At 55.0% G+C, this 10,772-nt stretch overlaps 1 protein-coding gene across 2 annotated transcripts; it reads right to left on the reverse strand.

The window, feature by feature from the left end:
- On the reverse strand, positions 1–10,508 carry LOC103651208 (probable alpha,alpha-trehalose-phosphate synthase [UDP-forming] 7). Of its 2 annotated transcripts, NM_001301547.1 has the most exons (3): positions 8,312–10,348; positions 1,192–1,465; positions 1–600 (listed from the first exon to the last, which is right to left on the reverse strand). In NM_001301547.1, exons 1-3 carry the CDS (start codon positions 10,282–10,284, stop codon positions 223–225), a joined length of 2,625 nt encoding a protein of 874 aa, NP_001288476.1. In that variant the 5' UTR covers positions 10,285–10,348; the 3' UTR covers positions 1–222. The 2 variants fall into 2 exon arrangements, with proteins under 2 accessions (NP_001288476.1, XP_020405621.1); XM_020550032.2 differs by lacking the exon at positions 1,192–1,465 and having other exon boundaries at positions 501–600; positions 8,312–10,508.
- Positions 10,509–10,772: the final 264 nt, after the last annotated feature.

Consider the following 10,772-nt stretch of genomic DNA (forward strand, 5'->3'; position numbering starts at 1 on the left):
CCTTCTGTCAGGCTTTCATTTTACTTCAACCAGGAATGAGAAAGTCAAAGAATATGCCAAGTCGGCGAGTCAGCTATGAACATATGGATCTACGCCTTGCAGCGACAGACTACTATCTTGCCCAACTGGATAAACTTGGAGTGCAGCAGATTGAGAAGCTTCCCCTCTGTAGAATTGACTATTGAAATAATCATTATATTCTGAAATTCAAGAGAAAACTGGCTAAGACCCTCCAATTGGTGTATCGCTGGATTCTGATTGTTCGTCACCAATATCAAGTGATGAGATAGATGCCGCCAATTCATCAGCCGAATCAGATTTCAGTTCAGCTCCAGTGGCATCTGCAAGTGCGCTCAGCATAGCGACCACTTCAAATGTATCGTCCAGGTAGAATTTGGCTTTGCTTGGTTTTTGTCCCACAGTGCATGCAAACAGCGATGTTCTTGGAGCAACCATATTCCTCTTAATGATATCGGCAATATTTTCAAACATGTCCTCATCAGACCTATCATCGCCGATGCACAATACGAAATCAGCCTGCTTTCCCCTCTCCTTCACTGATGCAAGTATCCTCTCGGCAACTATTCCCTTGCTTACTCCCTGCAGATTAGTGCACAACAAAAGAACTCATTTTAATTTACACAAATAAATACAAGAAACTAAGTTAAGTCAATCATGCAAGGTAAAAACCATATCCATCAACTTATACTTTGCCACTAGTACCAACCACTTGCAGGAAATTTTTTGCATAAGGTAAGAAAGGTGGTAAAGTAACTACAGCCTAGTAGGCATAAGGCAAACAAGATAATGTTTTTCTACAGGGCTAGTAGGCTACTAAGACAAAATTCTAAAACCTGCAAGCATCAGCATGTTGCTTTTTAGAAAGTTGCTTTCACCACAACCAGACAAAAACCCAAAACAGGCCCAAATGAGATCTTCTATAACTGACGCCAACATATTTGCAACAAGAAAAAGAACTAGACTGGGTCCTTTCACACTTTTGAAGCTAAGTATCATATTAACTGTGAGAACAAAAGGTGCTACCTGAACTTCGTGGTCTACAGTTCAACTCTACCTTTTAGAATCGTAAAAATATAATATGGAATATTTTTAAGACGTAAATAATGAACTTATAAGTTGGAAACCACATATCTTCAAGAACGGGTTTGAATGGCTAAAAGATGAACGAACCTGTGGCTTGACTTCAACGATGAACTGTCCACTCTTGACAGAGACTGGTTCATTTGCTAGTACACTTTCCAGGTGATCAAGCAGCTCCTTTGCCTGTGAGGATCCAAAGCCTGGGTCAGCATCCTGATGGTGCCACACCAAGGCACTTTCTTTTCTCTCAATGTAGGATCCATCAGTTGCTTCTGTATATAAATTCATCACTGGCTTTGCCATTTGCATCCATCCAAAGTCCATGGCCTGGGTGCATGTTTGCCATTCTTCTTTGCTAGACCACCTACCAAATTTTTGAAATCTTATTTCACAGAGCCTTTCTAGCTAAGACAATTTGGTAAGAGCCGATTAAACCAATTACTGCAATTAACAAACTAGCAAACAAGATAGCCCATTAACAAACTAGCAAAGAAGATAGCCTATGATTGATCTATCACATTCATGTTCTTATATAATCTCTAGGTTAAGTGTGGGAAACCCAAATCCTGGATTAGGGTTGGGTGTTGTATTAATAGACTTGAGTTAACTGGGCCAGACCCATTACACAGGGGTGAGAGGGTAATTACACGGGGAAAGCCCCAAACCCTAAACGGGTATTCTAACACCCCCGCAGTCGCAACTCTATCCTGTACAGATGTTGAGACTGTATCGAAAGTCTAAAAATACACTCGACGGTAACCCCTTGGTGAAAATGTCGGCGAACTGCAGCGTGGTGGGGACGCTGATAACCCGAACGTCACCTGCAGCGACATGCTCGTGGACGAAGTGCGGGTCGATCTCCACATGCTTCGTGCGCTAATGCTACACGGGATTGGTGAAGCGATAGACCGCGCTGACGTTGTCGCAGTAGACGAGGGTGACGTGTTGAAGGGGGTTGTGGAGCTCGTGGAGTAGCTAGCGCATCCAGGAGGCCTCCGCCACGCTGTTGGCCACAGTATGGTACTCGACCTCTGCGCTGGAGCGGGAGACGACGGGTTGCCGCTTGGCGGCCTAGGAGACGAGGTTGGCGCCCAGGAACATGGCATAAGCGGAAGTGGACCGGCGTGTGTCGGGACAGCGAGCCTAGTCAACGTTGGTGTAGACCACGAGCTCCGACGTCGGGGATGGTCGGAGTAGGAGGGCGTAGTCGAGGGAGCCGCGGAGGTAGCGCAGGATCCTCTTGAGAGCGGGGAGATGGGGCTCCCGCGGGGTGTGCATATGCAGGCCCACCTACTGGACGGTGTAGGCGATATCGAGTCTGGAGAAGGTGAGGTACTGGAGCGCGCCGGTTAGGCTCCGGTAGGACGTCGCGTCGGCGACCGGGGGCACGTCGTCCTCAGAGAGCTTCGCCTGAGTGTCGACAGGCGTGGAGCAGGGCTTGCAGTCGGACATACCAGCCTTCTCCAGGATGTCGATGGCGTACTGGCGCTGGTGAAGGAAGAGACCCTGGGGCCGGCGTTCGACGGTAATGCCGAGGAAGTGGTGGAGGGGGCCCAGGTCCTTCATCGCAAACTCCCGCTCGAGGGCGATGATCGTGCGATGTAGGAGATCGGCGGTGGATGCCGTGAGCACAATGTCGTTGACGTAGAGCAGGAGGTAGACGGTGTCACTGCCTCGCCGGTAGATGAAGAATGACATATCCTACTTGGCCTCGACGAAACCGATGGAGGCCAAGTAGGAGGCGAAGCAACTATACAAGGCCCGCGGCGCCTGCTTGAGGCCATAGAGGGAGCGGTTCAGCCGGCAGACCAAATCCGAGCGAGCGGCGTCGACGAAACCGGTGGGCTGGTTGCAGTAGACAGTCTCCGTCAGAGTGTCATGGAGGAAGGCATTCTTGACATCGAGCTGATGGATCGCCTAGTCCTAGGAGAGGGCTAGGGAGAGGACGGCGCGAACGGTGGCGAACTTGACGACGAGGCTGAAGGTCTCGTCTTAGTCCACTTCGGGGTGCTAGGTGAAGCCCCGAAGGACCCAACGGGCCTTGTAGCAGTCGAGGGAGCCGTCCGATGTCAACTTGTGGCGAAAGAGCCACTTGTCGGTGACCACGTTAGTGTCTGGAGGACACAACACCAGGTCCCAGGTGTGGTTGGCCAGCAGGGCTGCGTACTCCTCCTCCATAGCCCGACGCCAGTGTGGGTCAGCGAGGGCGGTGCGAACGGAGGAGGGGACCGGGGGAGGCGTCCGGTGGAGTGGCAGTCGTATCAGCGGCCAGAGTCAGTCGGTCGACGGGGCGAAGAACACCGGCGGCGCGCCGTCACCATCGGGTGGACGTGCTTGGGGTCGCGGTGTATGGCGACTGGGTGGTATACAGGCGGCTTAGAGCGGGCCGCTGGGACGTCGTGGGCCGCTGGCGTGGTCAGCTCGCGCGGCGGTGATAGACGACAGCGGGGTCGGCAAAGCGGGTCGCGCTCGTAGTCGGGTCCGAGTCCGTGGGTGCCGAGGAGTGGTGCTCCCGTGGCGGTGGTAGACGAGGGAGGGATCGGCGAAGCGAGTCACGCTCGTCGACGAGGCCGCGCGTGCCGCAAGAGGAGTTGTCGGGGCCGCGCGTGGCGCTGGCATGTTCGACGGGGCCGCGTGTGGCGCTGGCATGGTCGATGGGGCCACGCAAGGCGCGGAAAGAGGCGCAAGAGGAGGCGTCGAGGCCGCACGTGGTGCAGGTAGCGACGCAAAGCGGGGTGCCTGGGGTGGAGTGACCGGATCGGACTAAAGTAGGGAGTCGAGATCGGTGGGTGGGAGGAGCCAGCAAGGGGGAACACATCTTCGTCAAGGACGACGTGACGAGAGATGACAATGCGGTGTGAGGTGAGGTCAAGACAGCGATACCCCTTGTGGTCAAGGGAGTAGCCGAGGAAGAGGCAGTGAGTGGGGCGTGGGGATAACTTGTGAGCAGCGGTGGCAGAAGTGTTAGGATAGCAGGCACAACCGAACAAGCGAAGGCGGTCGTAGGAGGGGGCTGTGTCGTAGGGCGAAGTGGGGAGTAGGGTGACTCACCGCCTTCGAAGGAAAGCGGTTGAGGAGGTGGGTGGCGATGTGCAGGGCCTCTGCCCAGTAGGTGGCAGGGAGAGACGCCTAAAAGAGTAGACAGCATATCATATTGGTGGTGGTGCGAATCATGCGTTCGGTGCGACCGTTCTGGGCAGAAGTGTAGGGGCACGAGAGACGCAACTAGACTCTATTGGTGAGAAAGAAAGAACGGGAGGCGTGGGTTGTCGAACTCGCGGCCATTGTCACACTACATGGCCATTGTCACACTACAGGGCACGAACCGGGCGACAAAACTGGGTGTATACCAGGCGAAGAAGTGTGTGAGGGTGGTGAATGTGTCATACTTCAACCAAAGAGGAAAAGTCCAAAGAAAATGGGAAAATCATCCAAAATCACCAAATAGTATTTATAACCAGAAAGACCGAATACAAGGGAGGTCCAGAGATCACAATGAACCAAGTCAAAAGCCCGCTCAGCCCGAGAAGAAGAGGTACTAATTGGAAGACGAGTATGTCGGCCTAACAGACAAGCATGACAGAGGCCCTCAAAATGTCCCCTGCTACAAGAAGAATCTAAACTGCTGGTAAGCTTGGTCATGACGTCAGGTCCTAGGTGGCCGAGACGACAATGCCAAGTGGTGGTGGAGACCAGGACAGGATGAGGGGACGCGTCGATGGAGGAAGGACGGAGCGTGTAGAGGGGCCGAGGCTGTCACATCGGGCGACAGGGGTCCTGGTCGCCAGATCCTTCACAGAAAAACCAGAAAGGTCAAACTCAATGGAACAAGAATTGACGGTGGTGAACCGACGGACAGAAAGGAGATTATGGGTGATATGAGGGGCTATGAGAACGTCGTTAAGATAGAACGGTCCAGGGAGACCCGAGGCACCTACTGAGGTGACCGGCGGAGTGGAATCGTTTCCAACGACGATCGAGGTGTGGTGGGAGGAATGAGGTGGGTGGGAGAGAGATAGCATGCCTGTAGTGAAGGTGGTGTGGTAGGAGGCACCGGAGTTGATAACCTAGTCAAGTGAGGGTGGAGCCAACGCCATGGTGCTATAGGCGGCAGCGAGGAAGGCTGGGTCCCAGCCTCCAGCGAGCGGGGACCAGGGAGTCGTGGTGGTGGTCCCCGGAGGCGAGAGCTGAGGCGGAGCCTGGATCGTCGGGGGCACGTCGTATGGAGGTATGTCGTAGGCCGGCGTCCGAGGTGAGCAGTAGGGGGCACAGTAAGGAGAGCCGGCACCGGAGGACGGGAGACACTCGGGGCCTGACCCGGCCACATGGAGATGGTTCCGATCCAGGGGTTGTAGAGTGACGACCAGCCCTGGCCGCCACCCCGGCCGGTGGAACCTCCACAGGTGGAGCTGCCACCCCCGTGTCCGCCCTTGCAGGGGCGACGGCCTCCGTCGGCGTTGGTAGTCGGACAAGGGGTCACAGGGGCCGCAGTAGGAGGGCGAGTGGGGGCCCCGGTCGATGGAGTACGAGAGGCCTACCCCTGGAAGATGCCTGGCCTCCGGGAGGAGCGTTGTAGAGTGCCGAGGCCGGAGCAGGTGCCTCAATCGCCATGGTGAGTTCCTCAAGGAGAAGCTTGTTCTGCACTACATGGAAGGTGGGAAAGGGCATGGTCCTCTTGATGAGAGCCTTCAGGTGGCCGTAGCGGGGGCTGAGGCCACGCAAGAGGTTCAGCACCAAGGTACGGTCGACCATCGGCTCACCGAGGACGCGGAGGGAGTCCGCAAGACCCTTCATCTGGCAGCAGTACTCTCCCACGAAAAGGTCCCCCTAAGAGAACTGGTGGAACTGGGAGTCGAGGTGAAGGCCCGAGCGTCTCGGTTCCCGAGGAACTGTTCCTCGATGGTGAGCCACGCCTGTCGGCTGGTATCCGCTTGGTCGCGGATGATGTCCTGTAGCTCAACGGTGATGGTGTCGTGGAGCCATGAGAGCACCACAATGTCCATCAGGCACCATGATGGAGACCGCGGGGCGACGAGGTCGTCAAGGTCGTGGTCGGCGAGGGGATACCACAGAAGTGTGAGGACCTGACCCCGCCAACAAGGGTAGTGGGAGGACGCCAGGTCCAATACGATGGACACGAGGGATTGGATGTTGTGTAACTCGGCGTCCTGAGCGTGAAGAGTGGCGACGTGGTCGGCGTCGAAGCCGGAGGCGAGGTGGGGGCCTCGAGAGTGGGCAGAGGAGCCTCATGGACGACCGGAGGATGCCCGAGGATGAGGCGTTGTGCGGTGGCCATCTGGGCAGTCAGAGCGGCACTCATGACACGCTCTTGCTCCAGGACGAGTGTCGCAACGCGCTCGCGGGAAGCGGGAAGCAGCAACAGCCACCTAGATGGTGGCGATGGTCGTAGCCAGCGCCGAGGAAGCTGGCGGGGAAGCAGCGACGTCAGACCATGTAGGGGCTACGAGGGCGGGGAAGCCTGGAGGGGAACCACGGTGCGGTTGGGCAGCGATGGTCACGTCGAGGAGGGGCCCGAGGCCGGCGATGTAGGGGGGGCCTCTAACAGCGAGCTCGTTGTGGGGCCGAAGCCGAGGCCGGTGCTCGAGGGGCGAGGCCCGCAGCAGCAAGGGCGGCGACGTCCGCCGCTCGGAAAGTTGCGGCGGTGGCGGCTGCGCATGGGGTGGCGCGTGCGAGCTGGGCCCCTGGGGCGACACGCGCGGGCTGGGCTACGACAGCGGACTGGAGAGGGAGGCGACGCCCGCAGCCAAGGCCGTGTTGGCAATGGAGGGGGAAGGAGGAGGGGCCGTCATGGCTCTAGGTTGGCGGTGGCAGGCAGGAGGCTGGGGGTCGGCAGCGCAGAGCAAGGGGAAGGCTGGGGCCAGCAGCGGTCGGAGGGGAGGGAGGGGAGAGAGGAGGGGCGGCCGGCGGTAGGGAGACGTGGCTGGTCGGGGCCGGCAGTGGGAAGGGGTGGCCGCGGCTGCTGGAGGGGAGAGAGGAAAAAAGACCTAGCTCTATACCATGTGGGAAACCCTAACCCTGGATTAGGGTTGGGTGTTGTGTTAATAGACTTGAGTTAACTGGGCCAGGCCCATTACACAGGGGTGAGAGGGTAATTACACGGGGAAAGCCCCAAACCCTAAAAGGGTATTCTAACATTAAGTGATGTTAACCATGGTTATTAAAGCGGTAAAACATTAAAACGTTATGGACCAACTTTTTAACATTTAAACGTTTAAACGAATGTTGAAACGTCTTTTCAAACTTGACATAGAAATTCAAATATAGAATAAACATACATAAGTTGAGTTCACAAACCAAATAGCATAAAAAGAAACAGATCATGTTCAAGAACACAAGTTCAACCAACTTATATGCATGATCAGTAACCATCATCGAACTCATCAATATGAAGACCATGGGCTGCTGTGGGCGCAGTCAACGGCCGGCGGGCCGGCAGAGAGCAGTGGCTAGCTGAGGAGAGGAGAGCGGCGACTGGCTATGGCTAAGGAGAGGAGAGAGGAGAGCAGAGCGGCAGCCGGCGCAGAAGAGGAGGGCGGCGGCCGGCTGTGGATGAGGAGAGGAGAGAGGAGAGCAGAGCGGCAGCTGGCTGAGGGAGTGAGGGCGCCGCGTCCAGCGCTGGCCAGTGCCCAGGAAAGTGACCTAGAAAATGCTAAAGGCCCAAGAAAGGCCCAGGGCGGGTAGAACGTTCTCAGAACGTGTAAAACGCCCTAAAACGCTATTTGGACGCTTAAACGACGTTTAAACGCTCGAAACGGACGTTCTACGCCCTAAACCAAAAACGTTCGGACGTTCCAACTTTTAAACACGTTTTCTCGTTTAAAAGACGTTTAAACGACGTTTTAATAACAATGATGTTAACGCTCCATACAATCCGAAAATGGGAAACATTAATAACCAACTTAACAACCTCCATACAGTATTTTAGTGCTAAATCACAATTAAGGGTTTTCTTTTCTAATCTCTTCTCAGATGCACTGCACCTCTTCCCAGTTCCCAATTTCACAGAAAATGTAATCAATACAATTTGAGATGTTGCACAAATAACCAAACCAACAGTTTCAAGGTTTAGTAATAGCGATGAAAAAACAAGACTGCTGTACTGTTCTTGCTATTTATATAAAAAATAGTATCCAGATGCCACCACTTCACCCAAAAAAAAATACACTTGTGCAGAAATGGGAAACCATACCTCAAGATGTAACCATGTTCAGCTGCAATCCCCAATTTTGGACATGAGGAGAACCACTTTCCTAACGTATCTTTGTCTCTACCACTGACAAGAAAAACGATGTTTCTACTATCTGAGCAAAGGGTATTGATGATGTTCAAAACCTCTGGACTAGGTTCCTTGTTGATGGAAGTTTGAGGAACCAGTGTTCCATCATAATCAAGCAATATAGCCCTGCTCTCTGAAATCTCATAAGCATTAACAATTGAATCCATGTTAAGCTTTCTGAAATGAGGGTCCAAGGCCACCACCCTGAAACCAAAACCCAACCCTATGCCCCAACAAGTCCTCTTAAAGTGGTCCCTACAAGCCCTTTCCAAGTCTAGGATGAAGCTCTTTGACCAATAAGCAACATCATGGCTGCTGACATAACGGTAATGTTTCTCATGCCTCAACTGTTTTTCCTGTTCTGGCATTGAAATGGCCTCATTCATCGCCTCTGCTGTTGCCTCTATATTCCATGGGTTAACCCTAATAGCACCACTCAGTGACGGCGAGCAGCCAATAAACTCTGACACAACCAGCATGCTCTTCTTTGGCCCACTCACCTCTGATACTGACTCAGATCCTGGTGCACCCTGCCTACAGACAATGTACTCATATGGTGTTAAGTTCATCCCATCCCTCACAGCAGTCACAACCACGCATTCCGCTATCGTATAATAGGCAACCTTCTCGACACTTGACACATCACGATTGATGAAAACAACAGGGCTATACCCTGACTGGCCAAAGTCTACATTGATCCTCTGGCAGCTCTGCTCAATCTCAGCCTGGATGGCTTCCAGATCCTTACCCCTTCCACGGGCTGGGTTAGCAATCTGCACTAACACTGCTCTCCCCTGCCACTTGGGATGTGTCCTCAACATGTTCTCAAATGCAAGAAGCTTCAAATTGATCCCCTTAAAGATATCCATATCATCCACACCAAGCAAGACAGTTTTGCCCTGAAACTGCTGTTGAAGCTCAGAAAGCCTCCACTCCCTATCAGGCAAGCGCAGACCCGACTCCAACTGACCCATATGAACTCCCACCGGCATGATCTTGATCCCTACAGTGCGGCCAAAGTAATCCAATCCAATGTACCCACGCTTTGACTGGTATTCAATTCCCAGCATCCTACTGCAGCACGAGAGGAAGTGCCTGGCGTAATCAAAAGTGTGGAACCCAATGAGGTCACAATTGAGCAGCGCCTTCAGTATCTCGTCGCGAACAGGGAGGGTGCGGTAGATCTCGGACGAGGGGAAGGGGCTGTGGAGGAAGAATCCGATGCGGAGGCGGTTGAAGCGGCGGCGGAGAAAGGTAGGCAGCGCCAGGAGATGGTAGTCATGAACCCAGACGTAGTCATCCTCTGGGTTGATTACCTCCACGACCTTCTCAAAGAAGAACTTGTTGGCGAGCACGTATGCCTCCCAAGCGCTGCGGTCGAAGCAACCGTTGCCGGGTGACGAAGTGGCGACGGAGGAAGAGGTAGCGGCGGCAGACGCGGAAGCGGGCGATGAGAAGGGGAGCATGTAGTGGAACAGAGGCCAGAGCTGGCGCTTGCAGAAGCCGTGGTAGAACCGGTCGTTGAGGTGGTCAGGGAGGAACACCGGCGCGCAGCGGAATCGGTCGAGCAGCGCCTGCGATACCGCGTCCTGCTCGGCTGCGGGGACGTCGGCGCGGAGTGATCCGACGAAGAGCACCTCCATCTCGTCGGGAATGCCGTCGCGGAGCTGGAGCAGGAGCGAGTCATCGTCCCACGAGAAGGACCACCCTCGGCCGTCGGGCCTGCGGCGCGCGACGATGGGCAACTGATTCGAGACCACTATGAGGCGGTCCGCCGCCACGGACGAGGGCACGTCGGAGGCGACGCTGCTGGTCGCGGCCGGCTCCGACTCGTCCTCGCCGTCGAGCTCCGTCAGCGTCCCCGGCACCGTCATCACCCGCGACATCCGCCGCAGCCCGAACGACCCATGCCTCTGCCGCCCGCTGCCGCCGACCGGGCCCAGCGCCGCGAAGTTGCCCTCCGCGAGGTCGAGCAGGTTGGTATACGACCGCGACATCATGGCCGAAACACCGAGCGGAGAGAAAAGCTTCGCCGCGAGAGGTGAGCCGGCCCGCTTTGATTTGATCTGGTGGCGGCGGCTCGAGAGAGAGAGGTGGTGTGGCCGGGAAGGGTGGGGGAGAATTTTGCAAACATGACACCGCCGTGGGAGGGCTTCAAATATTTGGCACCGCCGTCGTGGTAATTGTAAGCGTGACATTCAAATCTCCTGAGTTTTGCAAATTTGGCGTTGCGGTCGGTTAATGGTCATTAGGAAGTCTCTCGTTCCCGTGCTGCCCTCGCTCCGTTAGGAATTTGCCGGCGTCTTGTTGTTGTACCGTCTCCCGTGAGTCTCCCGTATTCCATTCTCCTCTCCTCTCGCCCTGGCCGTCGTCT

This window comes from Zea mays, chromosome 3 (genome assembly GCF_902167145.1).
Source record: "Zea mays cultivar B73 chromosome 3, Zm-B73-REFERENCE-NAM-5.0, whole genome shotgun sequence".
In the NCBI taxonomy this organism is placed as follows: Eukaryota; Viridiplantae; Streptophyta; class Magnoliopsida; order Poales; family Poaceae; genus Zea; species Zea mays.

Coding starts and splice junctions, on each gene's coding strand:
- LOC103651208 (NM_001301547.1), bottom strand. CDS start 10,284: ATGTCGCGGGTGATGACGGTGCCGGGGACGCTGACGGAGCTCGACGGC. Junction 1,466..8,311: donor GAACATGGTTACATCTTGAG/GTATGGTTTCCC, acceptor AAAATTTGGTAG/GTGGTCTAGCAAAGAAGAAT. Junction 601..1,191: donor TCGTTGAAGTCAAGCCACAG/GTTCGTTCATCT, acceptor ACTAATCTGCAG/GGAGTAAGCAAGGGAATAGT.